Genomic DNA, 20,626 nt, shown 5'->3' with positions numbered 1-20,626 from the left:
GAGCACCCACTCTGGTATTGTTTCTATTGCCATTGCATATTAGGTGTATTTGTCAAATTTACAAACCTTCAGCTGTTTGCAAAAAAAAAAAAAACAACAAACAAGAAAAATGTAAATGGCTCAACACAACTAGTATAACAAGTAGTTTCTCCCAATTCAACACAAAATGCTGAAAGTTTGTAAATTTGGCAAACAAACCTGATTTGCTATGGGAAGTGGGGAGTGGGTTTGAAAAATGTTGCTTGCAGCTATATATTTTATAGAAAGAGAGACATTTTTCAGAGTGGAGATCAGCGGCATCCTGACTCATCAGTGATGCAGGCATCTTCTGCTGGCCATAAACTATGACCCAGAGCTGATTTCTGCTGCATACATGGGATAGCTGCAGTGCATAGCGTAAACTTGGCATCACTTCTGTTCTCCAGGGTTCAGTCGGCAAGACCTGTGCTGGGTAACGTGGCATTACTATCAGATCTCCCTTAATTACAACCTAAATATTTGATCACGACAAATAATGTGTTGGCTTCTCTACCATCAGCCTTTAGTACACAATCAGGGGGTGAAACCGTCTACCCAGGACTGTGTGGCATTGTGAGACTTCAGAGCCACCACAACTGGAGAGGAACTTTGTGCCCTGCACACCCTCTTCCTCTTCCCATGAAGTTTCTGTCCTTTAGGTACTGCCCCTCTACTCTTATTCTGATGAACTTTTCATATTGACCTTAATTTTTGGACTTCTCTCCTACCTCACTCCTTACTACTGTAAATCACTTACCCAAATCTGATGCATCACAATTAATGAACCCTGGCTTACCTGATTACCCTCCTGACTACCATTCCTGTACCGCATACCTGGTTCTGCTATGTATCAAGCTGATTCTGGGTTTCAGCTGTAAGAAGGAAGAGGTGTATTGCGCTCCCCTCTTACTATATGACAGCGGCTCCTGGCTGTATTAAAGGGGTTGTCCCGAGGCAGCAAGTGGGTCTATACACTTCTGCATGGCCATAATAATGCACTTTGTAATGTACATTGTGCATTAATTATGAGCCATGCAGAAGTTATAAAAAGTTTTTTACTTACCTGCTCCGTTGCTGGCGTCCTCGTCTCCATGGTGCCGACTAATTTTCGCCCTCCGATGGCCAAATTAGCCGCGCTTGCGCAGTCCGGGTCTTCTGCAGTCTTCTATGGGGCTCCGTGTAGCTCCGTGTAGCTCCGCCCCGTCACGTGCCGATTCCAGCCAATCAGGAGGCTGGAATCGGCAATGGACCGCACAGAAGAGCTGCGGTCCACGGAGGAAGAGGCCATCTTCAGCGGTGAGTAGAGAAGTCACCGGAGCGCGGGGATTAAGGTAAGCGCTCCGGTGAGCTTTCTTTACCTCCCTGCATCGGGGTTGTCTCGCGCCGAACGGGGGGGGGGTTGAAAAAAAAAAAAAACCGTTTCGGCGCGGGACAACCCCTTTAAGTTCCACCCCCCTGTCAGACAGGGCAGGGGAAAGTGGAGAGAAAAGGACTGACCGTGTGCCAGAAAGAGAGGTGCATGGCAGTACATTCAGGTGCAGGAAGCACCAGAAAAGTTAGTTTTCCCCCAGACTCTGAATGCTCTTGGTTCTGCAAGCGCCATATAAAAATAAAATTCTGCTGCGCCACAATAGGAGAACGCACGGACTGTCACTATAAGCAGAGATAGTGCTGAGATCGCCACAAGGAAAAGTGCGTAAGACTGCAGAAGAGCTGCTGCTGAGTGAGTGCTGTGATTAAGGGACAGGAACAGAGTAGAGAACAGAGAGAAAGAGCATGGGATTGTGAACATGATGATAAATCAAGTCCAGAGACGAAATCGGAGCGTTTGTTGGCAACAACTTGTAAGTGAGGCCGGCCTCAGTAAAGAGTGCACACAGGCGTGTTGCATAGGAGAGTGTTCCATGAAAGAACTTGCACTCTTCCACAAAGTGCAATTATGGATTGCATTAGGATATGCAGTTATGGATTGAGTTAGGATATAGAAGGGTGAGCCTACTAGTAGAGTATTACCCCTTTTATGAACTGTGTGATTTATATTTTTATTTAACATGATTGATCTATTTACAGCTTTATTGATACTGTTTCCTCATTACCGTTATTTTGTATTGTGCATAGAATATCATTGATCCTAGGATTTAGTTAGTCGTAGTTAGCATCAGGTAAATCTGCAGGTAAACTGCTTGCCTGTTACTATAACACTACCCATTTTCATTTCTTTGTTTGTGAATATTGTTTTGTAACTCCTTCTGCTGCATTGTATCCTGAATTTTTGTCAAGATATCAACACCCATGACATGGCTGATTTCAGTCGTTGATCATGAAGGATTACAAAGACCTCAGTGACCTTGGCTTTTCATGGATGATTCATGGCCATATCACTGCTTTCGTTGGTCTGACAGGAAGCAGTTCCTAGAAATCTGAACAGTGATGAGACTAGTGGGCTGTTTCCACTGGATACAATTATTGCAATGTGTTTAGAATCATGGCAGAGCCTGATAATGTGGGACACCCTGTAAAGTACTGTGAGGGTTACTAGAGGGTTTCTACACCAATATAAAAGGGGGTTCTTTACTGTAAGAGCAGTGAGACTATGGAACTCTCTGCCTGAGGATGTGGTGATAGTGAACTTGCAAAATGAGTACAAGAGGGGCCTGGACACCTTACTTGAGTGTAACAATATTACATGTTATAGTCACTAATTACTTCAGAAGGGTCGGTGATCCAGGGATTATTCTGACTGCCAGACTTGGAGTTGGGAAGGAATTTTTACCTTAAAATGAGGAAAATTTGCTTCTACCTCATTGTTTTTTTTTCTTCCTCTGGATCAACATTGCAGGATAACAAGCTGAACTGGATAGACAAGTATCTTTTTTCAGCCTTACATGCTATGTTACTATGACACTTCTATTCAATGTTATGTGCAATATGAGGGGCTGAGAATGACTTGTCTCTTTTGCACTCGAGGCGCATGAACTTGGTCCAGAAACTTGGAGAGATATGTGCAAGATCCAGCACACTTTCCATGCACGTGGTGTGCCCATGCTCAGTGAGCCAGATAGGACAGTTGTAGAGGGGTTATGTGACCCCGTCAGACTGATCCCAAGAGTCCCCTTTCTGATCTTTAGTTGTGTCATGTTTTATACTTTAGTCACATTTAAAGCTGCATTTGCAATTTTGGTTTCTTCTTAGAACTGAGTTCACAATTACCAGCATCACCTGCTGGTTCAGGATCTCTATTAACATACTTTCTACTGTGGTATAGAGAAAGGAAGCCTTCCATAATGCAGTGCAGATGTTTTGTGGGATCTTAGGCAAGCATTTGGCTGTCAGCACACTGACTGCAGCTCTGGATATGACTGGAGTATAAGGCTTTGGTCACATTTTAATTCGTCCTACCATCAAAGGTTTACATTCAGGACTACCAGCGTACAATTATGATAAGTTGCCCATTCACTTCCATTGTGGAAAAAGTTATGTTTAATGCAGTTTACGATTCTTTATTGCGTCCCTCTGTATAAGAAAGTGCAGCAGACGACAATTGTAAATGTGGTACATTTCTGGTAAACCCAGGGATCATTTATCTGTGAAACTAGATAGATTTTTAGATGCTCCCTATAGTCAATGACCGGGTTAATGTGAGTCTGGTGACAGTGTGAGCGATGAAGCGGGGGCGTAGAGCGAACGCTCCACCTGTATGCGCGACGTCCCATCCCGCAGCTTCACGCCATCAACTCCAACAGTGAAATTGTAAGTTGTAGGGAAGACAGGGAACTTGTAGGAGGGGAGGGGGGATTTACTTTCTCAGCAGTGGCTCCTATGGGATTAACCTTGGAAGGATAATGTTTGTGTAACCTCTGGGTGCAGTCACAGGACATTGGCCGCCTCTGGAGCTCTGAAGGGTTCTGCTGTAAGGGAAGTCTGATGATGTCACCGGCCTCGCCTGCCAGCGCAGATGGTTCGAGGCCTGACAGTACAGCAGAGTATATGAATCACGCCTCAGTCAGTATTGTCAGGACCCTCCGTGTCACTCAGCAGGAAACGCAGCAACAAGCTGTAAATTTTAGGACTCAACTTTTTTTTTTTAAATTGAAGATTTTTTTTAAATTTATGGCTGTGTTGCTGAGCAATAATTCCGAAAAACACACACAGCTACACAAACATTGCCCCCGCTCCCCGAGTGTCGCATCGAGAACGCCGCTTGCCCCGCAGGAATACGTTGAAATTAAGTGTATTTCAAAGTAAATGTGAGAACATTATTGTGAGCCCCTGATAGTTCTTCCTGCGCCTGATCCTTAGTTATGGGAGAATCTGAGAAATATTGTGGGTGGAGTTATCCTTCAATTATACTGATGTCCTGTGAGAGGAACGAGTATATAATTAGAGGGTACAATTAGTGACAACCTCAGGATAAGACATCAATAGTTGATTGGTGGGGATCTGCTGCTCCTCGGGATGCCTGCCAATCAGCTGTTCTCCAAGCTCGCTGTCAGTGTGGACAGTACTATAGAAAATATGAAACAGGCAGCAGATGGCGCTGTCTGTATTGCAGCGGCATGCATTGGTGCTGCAGGTACTGCTCCTATTAAATTCAATAGGAGCTATAACTGAAAGTACGAACCCAGGCTATAATGTTGATCGCGCTAGCTGTTCCCAGTGATGTCCACACTGCAGGCAGTCTAGCAAGCACCTGATCAGCGGGTATCCTGAGCGGTGGGATCCCGCCGATCAACTATTGATGTCCTATCCTCAGATAGGTTATCAATAGTAAAAGTCTCAGACAACCCCTTTAAAGGTCCAGTTGTAAACTACTGATGACCAATAGTAGATCAGTTCAAGAAGCCAATAGCTACATTCTCACTGCAGTGGCCAGGCTTGGTATTGCAGGCCCAAATTGCATTGAAATTGAATGGGAACTTGACCTGCAATACCAAGCCTGGCCACTGCAGTGAAAATGGAGCTGTCTACTTCTTGCAGAAATCAACTCATGGTATGTTGGCAGGCCCCCCAGTAGTTTACAACTGGACCACATCTTTAAAAATTATGTCGATTTTTACACTTTTTGCTGTTTGGTTTAAATTTAAATACACCTAAAATAATAAATGAAGGCTGCAAAAGATCTAGATTATAAATCTCTCATTTTATGTACACAGCTCATATGCAGAGCTATGTGCCTGCATGATTACTGACTACAAACATACCCTAGATAGCCTTATCTTGCGCTCCTGTGTCACTTCCACTGAGATGTGCAATTACAGCTGAGCAATAGCTACAAAATAAAAGCTAATGAGGAGAAGACTAAAACCCAATTTACATGGGATGAATGTCGGGCAAACGATGCCTGACACTCATCCCCGCATGTACTCGCTCACGTGCTGTTGCACAGGAGCGAGTATCGTTGGCTCGCAACGAGGTGGCTAGAGATTTCTCTCCTCGCTCTCCCCCGCCCCTATCCATTCACTTACACAGCGGCTGTTCAATACTGAACAGCTGCTGTTTACATTGAATGATCATCGATCAGGATTTTATGCAGCCTAATGATCGTTCACTGTAAACAGCAGCCGTTCAGTATTGAACAGCCGCTGTGTTAAGTGAATGGAGAGGGGCGGGGGAGCGCGAGGAGAGAAATCTCCACTAGCCGCCCTGGCTTCCCTGCTGGCCGCTCTGTCAGAGAGCCAGCGATACTCGATCCTCTGCGACAGCACAAAAATGAGTACACACCGGGACAAGTGTTGGGCATTGTTTACCTGACATTCGTCCCATGTAAATGGGGCTTAAGATGTTAGCTAGTGACTACAGAACCCCCCGCACTCCATTCTGCTGATATAGATGAGGGTGGGGGGGTTATTACGGTTTGATACCTGGAGGGAAAGCTCCGCAGCCACAAGAAACCTGAACTGGAACACACAGCGAGAGGCTTGCTGCTTTGGGATATTAATGGAGCTGGCAACCTCAGCCCAAGTAGAGCGAGCTCACCAGCGTTTTATGGGGCCTAAGCCGCAACCCACAGATGAGGGATTTTCTTTCCATCTCTGTTCCTCTTAGGGAATGGAAAGGAGCAAAACGCTAAGACAGCAATAATGCACAATATATACTGTAGGAGAGCAAGTTGTAGAAGAGTGCAGGTGGATAGATTAGATAGATTGATTCTGTGGGGTGGCTGTTCTCTTCCCCGAAGCTCGTTGGATGTGAGGAGTCGTTTTCTGTGATGTTACTCTTCTTTGATGCTTTTTCTGGAGTTGCCCCCCATTCTGAGTAAATTGCACATCAGAGATGACCGCACCTAAAACCAGACGCTGCTAAGAATACTGGACCGATACAAGGGGCCTGAGATCTAAGCCCGGAGATGTCACCGTCTAGACACGTAAATTGTAGATGTGGACTTTGCACATTTTGTTCTTCAGTTTGGGATGTGTCCAAGGCTCCAAATGTGGAAAAGAATGGATGTCCTTGTAGGACAGCAGCTCAGGGCCACAGGGGCCACATGTGATAAACTGCACCCCCATACCTCCAGTACACAGTGCTACCATTGTACCAACCCTCGTTGTTTCTGCCTTGCTGCATTCTTGTTAGTGGTTTCTGCAGGGAGTTTTACTTCAGGTTGCCTGAACTTCCTGTCTAGGTGACCACCATTGTACAGTAGACTGTCTCTCTACTCAACACAGACTTGTTTAGGTCTTTCTACTGAGACAATAGGAATCATAGAAACGTTGTGGCAGAATTGATTCTAATTTGAGGGAAAGAAAAGAGACTGTTGTCAGGACTATAATCACACTTATGCCATCTTTTACTACCATACTCATATACTTATATTTTGGATGAATAGCTGTTACTGTAGTATAAAGTGTGTGAATCTCATGTCAGATCACAATGTAATTATATTATATCAGTGATGTCAGTTATAGGGGGCGGGGCTGTGACTACCTCTCAGACATGATATAGAGGCTGGTTGTCAGCAGTAATAGATGAATAGCTGTTACTGTAGTATAAGGTGTGTGGATCTCATGTCTGATCACAATGTAATTATATTATATCAGTGATGTCAGTAACAGGGGGCGGGGCTGTGACTACCTCTCAGACATGGTATAGTGGCTGGTTGTCTGCAGTAATAGATGAATAGCTGTTACTGTAGTATAAGGTGTGTGGATCTCATGTCTGATCACAATGTAATTATATTATATCAGTGATGTCAGTAACAGGGGGCTGGGCTGTGAAAACTGCTTCATGCCTTTAATTACAACCCCGTTTTGTCTGGCTTAATTGAGATATTTCATGGTAAATATGGTAAACGGATTCGTAAGATGATAACGTGTCTCATGTTTTGTACTTGTGCCAGTTTACTTTCGCAGAAAGATTGACACATGATCCCTCCAGACGTGACTTGAAAATCTGTACTAGAGTCCCCAAGTATCAGATGTTATTTATAATCCTGCTGTTCTCTTACATGTCTAATGTGGCCCCTCTGACACAAGGGCCCCTAATCTGACTGCAGCCATGACCTGTTCTATAATTACAATCCTATTCTCAGTCTTTAAATGGTATGTTATATTATGCAATATGACAGTGTCTGGGGGAAACTAAAGTCTCCAAACCATCATCCCCTCACCTTCAGGAAATCACCCATCCCCCGGTACCATATTTCATTAAACCTCAGCTCATATCTCCTTATCAAAAATCTTGGAAACCCCCTGCCCCCCATGTGAAACCTATTGGGAGTTTTATTACATGTAGTAACATAATCCAGTGCTGGGCCTGGATACTAAACTTAGAAGCTGCTCGTGTTTCCTGCTGGACCTGGTATGGACGCTGTTCTTTTTACGTATCACTTCATACACAACTGATCCATAATACATAATGAATCACAATACAATTCCTATAAATCAGACAAAAGACATCCCAAAATGTGTGATGTTCATGAGTCAGGGTCTGGGGTTCCCAATCATAATGTATCTTATGAATGACATGAATGTAACAATAATAGAAAATAAAACCATGTAACAAATTGTAAGAGGCAGAGCTTGTGTTTAGCTCACACTCACTATTTGCAGCTTTTACAGAGCCCTTCCACCAAAATTCCACAAATTTCCCAAATGTTCTGTCACTAAATGTGAAAGCTATAATTTGGAGCCCGACAGCATATCAGGAAACCATTGAATTTCCCTAACACTAAGGTTCCTTTTACATGGAACAATATCACTTGGATTCTTGCTGGATTGCAAGAAACTGAATGCTAATTATCTCCCCATGTAAATGGCCCTTTAGTCGTGCTCTTCTACTAAGTGCTTCAATCTTGTGTTTATCCATTTCTGACTTATCTTGGTCTTCTACATAGGAAGCAGATGTTGGTGACAACAGATCACCTCTTTTACTGTGCCCATTGGAGTTGTCAGTTGTCACCCAGTTGTCCACAAAATCTAAGTGACATATAAATGTACATTGCTATGTAGCGTCTGTTCCTTCTCTCTTGCAGTCTTGCATGCGTGTCAGTCTTCACTGTTGCTGTGGCATTCTATTTGTAGGGAAGCTCAGGAGGAACAGAACTGTAAAGTCCTGACTGGGGAGGGACTCATGGGAGGACACAGTGGGCCTTACTGTGGCAGAATGTAATGCTTTATTAGGCTGAAAGCATATTCAGATTTTCGAGTTCACTGGTGTCTATGAGGAATCCTGCAGTTTCACTAAATAAAGTACTCTAAAGATTTTTTTCTCTGTCATGTATATTTTCATTTTTAAGTATGTATTTTTATTATATTTAGACTTATACTTTGGTCCCCTCTCTATGGGCATTGTAATAATATAAAGGGGAGACGTATCATTACCTTATACGAGTGTATGGAGAGTAGGATGTTATGAATCAGCACTAGGGGAAACCAGGAAGGAAATTAAATGTGCTCCATGGGTTGGGCTGGTTCTTTAAAGTGCAACTCCCCTTTAAATATGGTAATGAGCGGTCAGTGATTGTTCTGTTATATGTCTTGTCTAATATATTTTAGAGCTTCAGTTTCTACAGCCTATCACATCCAGATTAGGGAGGTAGTTCTTCCCATTACATCCAGTTTAGGAGTGTGGTTCTCCCCATATATTAGGTAGTTGTGCACCCATATCTCATATGGTCACATTCAAAGGGCATTCCCCTGACCATATTTTACATGCCCCTCAGAAATCCAGCCCCTAAGCCCCTACGTGTCCACCCAAGACTGTCTTCAGAGGGGCGGAAAATTGGGCAGAGTCTACATCCACCCCGGCCTGCCGAAGGGACGCAACGCCATGGACGATACAACCGACCGTGAGTAATCTGATGATATTCTGGACCTTTTCTACAGCAGGCAGACAAACAATATGACTTTACCATTGTATATTACAGGGATCAGTTTAAGGGTGCGTTCACATGCGGAAACGCTGTGGTTTGTCTTTAGTGGAAATAGTTACCATTAAAGTGAATAGGATTGAAGCAAATCCAGTTCACATTTAGAGATAAAGAACACTGTGGATTAACTGTACTGTAACTCTAACCTGAATTTCCGCAACATGTGAACACACCTTAAAGGATTTTACTGTGTCTCAAAAATTCATGACCTATCCTTAAAATAGGTGATCAATAGCTGAGCAGTGGGATCCTCCTGCTAGAGATCCTGGCCAATCAGCTGCTCACTGGGCTGCAGTCATGGTGCACAGAGCAAGAAACCGATGGCTCTGTACATTGTGCAGTGGTTTGGAGTGATATTGCAGACACAGCTCCCATTGAAATTGGTGGGAGTGGTGACTGCAATACCACACAGAGCTACTGAACAACGTATGGCACTATCTGCTTCCTGCTCCATACACTCTGACAGCAGCTTTGCTAACAGCTGATCAGCTATTGATGACTTATCCTGTGGACAGGTGTCCAATTTTTAAGAGCTGGAAAACCCCTTTAAGAGGAATGATACTAAACTAAATCCTGATGGGTTAGAAAATTATAAAATGTGAAGAAAATTAAAAAAAAAAAAACAACTAAATAATTACCTAAAAATATTACATTCTAATTATCAGACAATCAGATTGGCAGTTTAGATCTGCTGGGCACACCGACATATTCATATAAGCTTTTTTTGGGGAAGCATAGCAGATGGCAGATTAATATTCAGCACCAGGCATCATTTATAGCACTGAGATATACAGCGGTGCATTGTAGAACCGACTAGCATCTCAAGAGGTGGCCAACAGGGGGCATCATGTTAATACAGTATCACCTGAAGTTCTTCTGTGTGGTACTGTATAAAAGATAGATGGTGCCTATATGCAATATGTCAGCATGCTCTATTTCTGTGCGGATTCCGCACGGATGGCTTCTATTGAAGTCAATGGAAGCTGTCTGACCTGCGGCCCTTCCGCAAATACATTGCGGAAAGGTCGCTAGGCGAAGACGCGAGAAAAGCCGGGATTTAAAAAAACAAAGACAAAACTGTACTGCGCATGTCCGACGGCTCGCCGTGCGGACTATCCGCAGTACAGCCAGCGAAAGAAGATATGAGGTACGCGTGGATGCCATCTGTATATACATCATAAAATGTATACCTAGCAGTAGATGGTGTCTGCATACTAACAGAGCTTACATAGAATGTATACATGGCATCTGCATACGGTATGTTGGGCAGTTCTTACATAGAATCTATAGATGGCGTCTGCATGCAGTATGTTGGGCAGCTCTAGCACACAATGTATAGATGGTGCCTACATTTAGTATATTGGCAGCTCTTACCTAGAATGCATAACTGGTATGTGCATAGAGTATATTGGCAGTAAATGTATGGGTGGTGTATATACATACAACAAGTTGGCAGTTAGACAATATACATAGTGTCTGCACAGGGTGTTGTTTGCTCCTGCATAGAATATATCTCACAGTACCTGCATGTAACATATACAGTTTTACCTGTAACAAGAACAGTACGATTAGCGTGCGATTAATCACTAGATCGAGTGGTTTGCATGATAATTCTCAGGGGTAAATGTCTGCAGCGCACAAACGATCAGCGATAAATCGTTAGATAATCACTGATTGGACCTGACCTAAAAATCATCATTCGTCTGCTGCAAATCCTTCCATGTAAACAGACATCGTAACGATTTGCTGAATAGGAAGCAGTGATGGAACGGTTAACTAGAGACGGTTATGATTCAATGAAGGATGAAAACTACCCAATTATTGTTCAGTATGAATGCATGCCAAGTGAGCAATATACGATCGCTACGTCACTGCTGCCCGCATGCCTGTTCCAATTTACCTAAGTCAAACAGACTAGAACACAAGTCAGCTCACCGCCTCCAGGGATCCCCTCTCCACCATAGATGAGGGCAAGAAGCAGGCTGCACCACAAGCCTTTAAGGAAACAGTGCAGGGTCCCTATAAAATACCTTGTTTATCTTAGAAAGTAATAAGAAAATGTTCATACAAGGAGCCTCCGCCACTTACACATTTCAGTAGGCCATCTTGCTCATAGCCTATAGTATGCCGGGAACAACTCTACTTCGTTACGTACGGTTCTGGGACTCGGCGCTGATGCTGGGCATTCTTCTTTGATGTCTTCTCAATAACTACATCTACGTGGTTTCTATTTGTGCTGCAGAATAAAGATACAACATAGATACAATGTGGTTTCTGTATATAGAATGTGGATGGTGCCTGTATACACTAGATGCACTAATGTGTATGCTGTGCTGTATTGGTGTATATACTGTATATACTCGAGTATAAGCCGAGTTTTTCAGCACATTTTTTTAGCTTATACTCGAGTCAGGGAAGGGTTAACCCCCCCCTCCATACTCACCTCCCAGCCGGCGTCTGTGTCCCCGCGGCGGTGCGGCAAGCTGCTGAAATCCTCCCCGCTGGAATCATCCCCCCGCCGTCCTCTCTGCTCGGCTCTGCCATCCCCTCCGTCAGGCTGTGATTGGATCGAGCACCGGCTGTGATTGGCCGGCGCTTGATCCAATCACAGCACTTACTTCCACAGCTGACAGTGGGGAGTTTGAAAGCCGAGCAGGGAGATGACAGCGGGGAGAATTCTTTTCCCCAGTATATACTCCAGTATAGCTAGGCTTATACTCGAGTCAATAAGGTTTACCAGTTTTTTATAGTACAACTTATTGACTCGGCTTATACTCGCGTCGGCTAATACTCGAGTATATACGGTATGTTGCCTGCATGCAATATGTAAATGGTGCCTGTATGCAGTGTACAGATGGCCATCCACACGATGGTGCATTGAACAGCCATGTTTTTGGGAACCAGTACAATGTGTGAGTGCTGAAATGTAGCTGGGAACTTGCTGGGAGTACACATTTGAGCTGGGACCCTGTTGACTAGTAATGACTCTTTTGTGCCTGGTGTTATCTCGCTGCGGTACGACATGGGGCTGTAATGATGATGACTGTGTTGGCCTATTGACTCTCACACACATGACTAAGTGGGGTATTTTTGTTCTGCGGCCAGCAGTTTAAGTTACGTAATTGGTCGAGAATAATGAAATGTGACATGAGAACACAGACTGGCAATTAATGACCGGCTATTTTCAGCCTTTTAATCCAGGAATCCCTTTCTGTGCTGGATTTAGCAGACCACAGTGGGGGAACGGTCAGAGCCTACATCTGAGAGACTTCACATTTCCACAGCACTTCAAAGGGCCCCGATAAAACGTTCCGTGACTTGTGATCTCAGAAACAGTGGAGCTGGGAGTCCTATTAATGTAATTAAGACAAGCGGCTGCACAGGTAGCATCATAGCGGACAAACAAGGCTGCGTGCACTGGTAACTATGTGGGCGCCTAGGAGCACCGCAGGAGTAGATATAGGGGTGCCATGACTCTTGTTCTGCCAGGAGTTCTAGCCACACGTCTAAAAATAAAGTGAAATTGTATAATTTTATATAATTCACATTCACTTGGACACAATAAAGCCATAATTCCAGTACCGGCGTGCCATAAATATGGAGCCCATGGAGGAGAACATAAAGAGGCATCTGCCCACCCCATACATTAATGATGATCATAGACATTAGATATAGGATTCGTTGGCAAGTCTAGCTCACCTTGCCGGGATGTTTGGAGTTTGGCTCACCATAGCTATTAGGTCGTTAGCAGATCCTTCAAAGGTTCTATGGACCTGACAATTATTGAATATATACAATCCTATGATAAGTAACTATCCACCTAAGCAAGAATCAAAAGTAGTATTTATTTACATATGCTATATGCTCCTTTGGCCCTAATGACCCCGCAAACTCTTCATGGCATACTTTCTACAAACGTCTTCAGCTGCTATTTCTCTCAATTCATCCTGCAAATGTCTGGCAAGTTCCGTCAAAAAGATAAGCACTGTTCATATTTCCTGACCTGATGTTCCAGTTTATTCCGAGATGGTCAGTAGGGATCAGGTCCGGACTGTGCAGCCAGTTACATCTTGGAACATCCATATATTCAACCCAACATAAAACAGCATTGGATGTGTGATGAGCCACATTGTCAGCAGCACATTATTGTCTAAGACATGAAGGTATAACTCATGTTCATGGTTTTTGCCACTATAAACAATGGACCGAGCCCATGCCACGTAAACATCCCCAAACCATAACAAAACCTCTGCTGTACTTAAATATTTGGCACAACACACTCAGACAAAAGGCATTCCCCAGGCATCAGCCATACCCAGGTACGTCCATTGATTTGAAGATGAGGTAGTGTGATTCTTCGCTCTATTGAACGTTCTTGCACTGCTAAACAGTCCAACAACAATGCTCCTTGCATCATTATAGACAGGTTGATGCATTGCACTTCATGATGGACGGCTTGTGTTTAGCGGCATAACCCGTATGTCTAAGAGCATCCAGTTCCCGTCATAAATGACACCTCCAAGGGTCTGCATCTTATGTAACATAGTTTAGGGCATGTGACTTGCTCATAAGACATGATCCATTCTTCTGATTGGAGTGTCCAAATACTTTTGGTAGGATAGTGTATATATGGCCAGTATAAGCACTGGTTAATACAGATATCCAAGGACTCTTGAGGAACATTCGGATAGAGGTCAATGGTTAACATTGTTCCACCATCAATGTTGACATCTCCTGGGTTGTATTGCTGTCACCTGTAACTTTTATTGGACCTTGTGTTTGTAGGTTTGGATAACTTTTATCTCACTTGTTAGCATATATGTTGGTTAGTACTTCGCTGTGATGCCTCTTGGGCAACTCTTCAGCTCTTCTCCACCTTATGGAACATAAGGGGGAGAAGACGTCAGTCGTAAATGTTCTTCTGCCATGACACAAGTTTGAGATCTGTTGAAGTATGGATGTTGTGTGACAGTGTTGGAGTCAACTGCTACTTTTCTTAGACTTTGGTTGAACATTTGTCTTATACGTATGACCATCAGTTAGCTGAGGCATTGGTTGGAATGACTCTTCTCTTGGGTTACCCTTGGTTGTCATTCCGGTGGAGACCAATTATAAATGTTGCATCGCCATCAGACAACTTTGATGCACTGTATCCTGGATTGTGAATGTTGAGACCGTGTTGCAGTCAGCTGCTACTTTTGTGGTTCCTTGTGTTTGCACACTGAGTGTCAATGTGAAGTAGAAATCTCCATGTCTTAAGGTCAACAGATGCCATATAATCTGAAGTGCCGCATAAGTTGAGTTATTTATGGAAACCGAATCCACTGAAAAAGTGGGTGCTGAATATTTGTGACTGAGGTGATAGACCCAGATAGACGTTCGTTATCCCGATGATAAATGACGTCCAGGTGCACACATTAGAATTCAACGCTGCTAGCACGGCGGACTCATTTAAGGAAAGTTTTCCACAAAAATAAAGACCAAAAAATGGAATAAAAGATCTTGAGTCACTTTTTTTCTATTGAGTTGTTATAAATTCTATTCAGCCGTTACATCAGTTTCGGGGAAAGCCGAAGGAGGTCAGCTTTACTGAACCCCTGGCAGGCAAATCTCACTATTCATACAGTTATGCTTCTGCAGCACCCCAATAATTAGGCAGAATGAATATGTATAAAATGCTTGTGCGTGTGTATATATATATACCTGCCTTGTATAACTAATGCCTTACTTTGTAATATACTCTAATTTCTCACCATGTTTAAGAAGAAATTGAAAGACTTTTCTTTAAATCCAGAGACTCAACATCCATCTTGACCTGGTTCTGCCTACACAGCTGAGGGTTTGTTACAATGTATCCATCTATAGAATCCTCTGTGAGCTGAATATATCAGCAGATCAGACCTTTCTCTGGACCTTTCCTAAACTGATACACTGTAACGAATCCTCATCTATCTTATGAGCAGGGCATGATTAGGAGAAGGCTTCAACCAACAATCTATGTTTCCATTCACTGACAACAAGCTGAGAATTTACTATGAAATCTAATAGAAAGTTGCGGGACTTTTCATTGTACAAAGATCAAGGTTGATGTAAAGAAGAGCGTCAGCCCTTTAAATAAGTAACTAATGTCAGTTGGCACCTTCCTGTACCCCTAATCCGGGTTGCTTTATCCTATAGCGTCCTTCCAGCTGTGGTGGAACTACATGCTCCAGCAAATCTCAGATCCCTCCTAATGGTTACGTTGCTTTCAAGATGGCGGCAGTGAAAGTGGTGGATAATGTAATAAGTGCATCTAGTGGTCTTCTGCATGATGTAGATGATGTAACATTGGGCTGTTGAGATGCTTCCCACCTGATCTCATAGTCCTGCGATGGTGGTCAGTGCTTGAGTATCTGGATGTTTGTAGGACACGTTGCTTTTTATTGTGTATTTTGTTGGATGTCTCACAAATTTGCTGCATCCTGTACTGGAGGAAAAGTCTATAATGGCTGAAGCCCATCATACACCGGGGACATTATTCTGGTGGTTTACATTGGGAGAAACGTCAGTGGTCATGCATACTAAAGCCTGTTCACTTGTTAGTTTAGTTGGGAGCTGTGCCTGTAATACCACACCTGGCCACTACACAGTGTATGGCGCTATCTACTTCCTGCTTCATATAGGATGACAACTGGCCCTGCCGATCAGCTATTGGTTGCTTATCCTTTGGACAGGTCATCAATTTTTAAGAAATAGAAACCCCTTTAATTTATGCTATGTAGATCCATATCGGAACTATATGTGCAAATAGTTGCAAAATGATAATTATGGAGTCAATTTGCATTTGCTATATCGAGATCAGGTTGTGTCTGGAAGTTGGTCATTAGCACCTAAATTGTGTTTCTTTTTATTGATGTCTATGGTAGCATACAGAAGCATGGAGAGCGAAATTGTAGTCTGCCATATCATGGAGGTATTCTCCTATAGACATGACTATGAGGAATTCGTGGGCATCACTCAGGGACATCACAACTACTGCAATATCGGTCAAGGATGCTTGACTTGAAGCTTCTGGGTCTCAAGGCAAAATCTTTAACAGAACCCCCAACTATAATGCTTTATCCATAATACTGGGCTCTCTATATGGAGAGCAGGGGGGCCTTATAGGCCCCCTAAGGCTCCTGGGCCTGGGTGCAACCGCATCCCCTGCACCCCCTATAGTTACACCCCTGTATATGTACAACATGCATGAAGCCCAATTCATGGCAGGTCACTTAAAATCAGATGGCCTTCTATAGATGTTGCCCGCCCCAGCCTTCTGCGTTCCCCACATACAGGGAATTGGCTTGTGGGGCCAGCTCTCTGTACTTCTCTATGGGACATGTTGGCTTTATAACATAACAGAAATGCATGACTCGTCTCCTTCAAGGTATCGGGGTCCAGTTCACAGTTGTGGATGAATGAAGCAGGCAGCATCTCACATTGCAGTCCATACATTCCCTGAGTTTTCATTTGCGGCTTTTCCCTTTTCCTCTCGGAGCCTCGTTATTATTTTTCTCCCTCGGCCGCGGTGTTTTTGTAAACTGCTTCATCCATTTCATCTGCCAAAGTATAGATTTGTTGTGCTGTATTCACCAGTATCCTTGGCCACCCCAAATATCCCACCGCTATACTGCGCCTGTCAGCATTACTGAGAACGAGGTGTAGATATTGGGTGGTCTCCCCTGGAGCTGGCAGGGCCAGAGCAGGAGTCAATGCAGGGTTTGTACGGTACTCGCTCCCTATCGAGGTGACTGGATGACCGTCTTAGAGCAGGATCCCGGGTCTCTTATTTGTGCAGCGATAAACCCTTGAGATCTCCTGGCCGTCCCTCCCGTATAGCCACATGTGCTATTCTCGTTTGTGGGTATGAGAATTCTTGAGGAATAAGTCAAGGTTTCTCGAGCATTTCCAGCAGAACCTTCCCTCTCCTGCAGCCACGCTTCCTCTATAGACTTCTCATTCTTTCTCTTTCACCATTTGACCCTCATTCTTTTCACGTTTTAGACATTTTTTTTCTTTCAGAGGTAACAAACTGGTTTGCAGCTGGAGCCAACCCTGGATCTGTGTATCCTTCAAGTTCTGGTAGACTCCCTTCACCACATCCTCTCAGCTTTACTGGCCCGTCCACGAGCTATTCTAGTTCCTCTGTGTATTATACAGATCTCTGCCAAGTTTCTGGCCGTAGGAGAGGAACGCATTAAAGAGAATGTGTCTCACAATCCATACAAACACAGACCTGCAGTGCTCGACTCCCAGGATTGCAGAAAGGCAAAAAAATACTCCAGTAACCAGTTATAGGATTAAATAATTGGGGTCCCATAAACAGAGGGTTAAAGGGATTCTCTGCTTTAGACAATCCCCACTTCTTAAACAGGTCACTTGATAATGAGCTGCTCATGGAATGTCCCCCAGCGATCAGCTGGGGAAACGTGAAGTAAATGTTTCATTTCCCTGCAGCACCCCCACAGGAGAAATTAAGCATTACACAGCACCCAATCACATCAATGTATTGAACTACTAATGGAGTACAAGAAAATGGGTTTCCTAAAGTGGACAAACCTTTTAACATGAGCTCCTGCGATCTGTAACAAGCCCTCCCCCTGCTGTTCTCGTACTAGTGAAGTAGGCCACCCAATAGGGCACCGAGTCATGACTGATGTCACAACATAACATTTTCTCGGCAGACTGTTTCTTTTTTCGATGTGGTTTGCCATTGGCTTCCCCAGTCATCTTTTAACCACCCCCAGCAAGCTGGAACGCTGAGTCAACCTTAAACCTTGAGCTGAGTCAACCTTGAGCTGGCTACCTGAACCAGGCGGGGATTGGACCCACAACCTTCAGGTCATGAGTGAGAGCTTAGGACTGCATTTCTGCTGGCCTAGCAGTCTGTGCCACACGAGGTCCTTAAGCCACCCAATAAGTGATGTAAATGTAGGCACAACTGTCTAATAACTTGCCTATCAAGATCTACCAAATGTATCATACAGTATGAGCCACTGTGATTAATTTGGCGCATCTTCTCCTGCCTGGTCTACATTTACGCAGTCTAAATATGAGGAAGGATTAGTAAATCTGTTCCACGGTCTTTGCATTTTAGGTGTGGATCTACATCTAATGACATGTCATGTATGGTTTATGCGGTGTGACACATGGATGGTATACGGGACCTTTGCCTCTCAAGTGTTAATTTGATGGGAATGGGAAGCGGTTTGTGGACCACCAGGAACTGTGAGTCATGGAGGGAACTTCTTAGCGTAGTAATCTAATAGACAGTATTATTTTTCTTCTAATGAAGACATGGCCCCTGCGCTCTCAGAGTCCCAGTGCAGCTGCAGATATTGCACATATGGTATGTCCGTCTGTGGGATTATGTATGATGGGTCTCATATACACTGACACATTGTAATAATCCCATCAGCTGTGTGCGAGGGACTCAGGATGGATCTCCTGCTAGTGAATGGAAGCGCTGCTCTCTTTGTGCTTTCTGAAGAGTAGTGACCCATAGTGCACGATAAAGACAAATAAATGGGTGATTTATAGTGAACTGCAGCAGATCTGCCCCCTGAGGTGCTCATGTGGAGCAGCGAAAGCAGCTAGGATGAACAAAAGGTTAAAGAAATATTTGAGTAGAAATCCCCAGCAGCGGACAAGTGATGAATAGAGGGAGCTGTGGACTACATGTGAAAGTGAAGAGGAAAATCAGTATATTATATACACCATTATACACACCAGTATACTATATACACCATTCATTCACGTCTAGTCACGTAGAATGAATCGCCATTAGCAGCAAAGTCATTGTGTACATACATTACATTACTTATCCTGTACTGATGCTGAGTTACATCCTATATTATACTCCAGAGCTGCACTCACTATTATGCTGGCGGAGTCACTGTGTACATACATTACTTATCCTGTACTGATCCTGAGTTACATCTTGTATTATACTCCAGAGCGACACTCACTATTCTGCTGATGGAGTCACTGTATACATATATTACATTACTTATCCTGTACTGATCCTGAGTTCCATCCTTTTTTATACTCCAGAGCTGCACTCACTATTATGCTGGCGGAGTCACTGTGTATATACATTACTTATCCTGTACTGCTCCTGAGTTACATTCTGTATTATACTCCAGAGCTGCACTCACTATTATGCTGGTGGAGTCACTGTGTACATATATTATATTACTTATCCTGTACTGATCCTGAGTTACATCCTGTATTATACTCCAGAGCTGTACTCACTATCCTACTGGTGGAGTCACTGTGTAGGTACAAGACATTACTTATCCTGTACTGATCCTGAGTGACATCCTGTATTATACTCCAGAGCTGTACTCACTATTCTACTGGTGGAGTCACTGTGTAGGTACATGACATTACTTATCCTGTACTGATCCTGAGTGACATCCTGTATTATACTCCAGAGCTGCACTCACTATTCTGCTGGTGGAGTCACTGTGTACATACATTACATTACATATACTGTACTGATCCTGAGTGACATCCTGTAGATCTTTTATTATAAAAGTATGAAACATAACAATAAAAGCAAACTGTAACAATAGTAAATAATAATAATACAACCGTATACAGAGATAAGGCCCTTCACCCAGAGTCCATGGTCCACAAACAAAAGAAACCCCATGTCTGGACTCCCCTCCCCCCTGCTGTACACTCGCACACACACTCAAAGCGAAACACAATATACCTAAAAGAAGAGCATCCAGCTATCCAGAAGATAAAACTAAAACTAAAGCTCCAGGTCCAGCCGTACCGCACTGAAACCCCATCATAAACAAAATTAGGCAATAACGTAAACATAACATATATATATACCAATAATTAACTAAATATGAAAATAAAGACCAAGCCGACCGGCATACAAAAATAACTAAAGAAAAATTTTTTTTTTTTTTTGGGTCCCCAGTGCAGCTCGGGGGCCATGCCTGCTCCACCAGTCCGTGCCCAGAGTTCTAAAGTTCAGGACGTGCCAAGCCACACCAGGGTTTTTTTTGTTTTTTTTAATATATATAAACTGTACAACACTCTGCCTGCCGCAGCCTGGGGGCCATGCCCGCTCCACCAGTCCGTGCCCAGAGTTCAATGTTCGGGACGTGCCAGGCTACGGCTCAAGGCGTGAAACCACTCCCCCCCAACCCCCCACCCAACCTAACTACCACCCAGAACGTGAATATATACATATAAAAC

At 43.6% G+C, this 20,626-nt stretch overlaps 1 protein-coding gene across 2 annotated transcripts in view; it reads left to right on the top strand.

The window, feature by feature from the left end:
* The window catches only part of WNT9A (Wnt family member 9A), a 99,884-nt gene that overhangs the window by 15,870 nt on the left and 63,388 nt on the right, over positions 1-20,626 (top strand). Inside the window, exon 2 of one of the 2 annotated variants that reach the window (XM_066585020.1) lies at positions 9,179-9,304. The exons of the other annotated variant lie outside the window; for it this stretch is intronic. Within the exon in view, the coding sequence (XP_066441117.1) occupies positions 9,179-9,304 (126 nt within the window). The remainder of the gene's footprint in view (positions 1-9,178; positions 9,305-20,626) is intronic. 2 annotated transcript variants of the gene reach the window in all.

Source organism: Eleutherodactylus coqui, chromosome 12, assembly GCF_035609145.1.
Source record: "Eleutherodactylus coqui strain aEleCoq1 chromosome 12, aEleCoq1.hap1, whole genome shotgun sequence".
Lineage (NCBI taxonomy): Eukaryota > Metazoa > Chordata > Amphibia > Anura > Eleutherodactylidae > Eleutherodactylus > Eleutherodactylus coqui.
The sequence above is the reverse complement of the archived record's forward strand: the minus strand, read 5'-3'. Positions and strand labels throughout refer to the sequence as shown.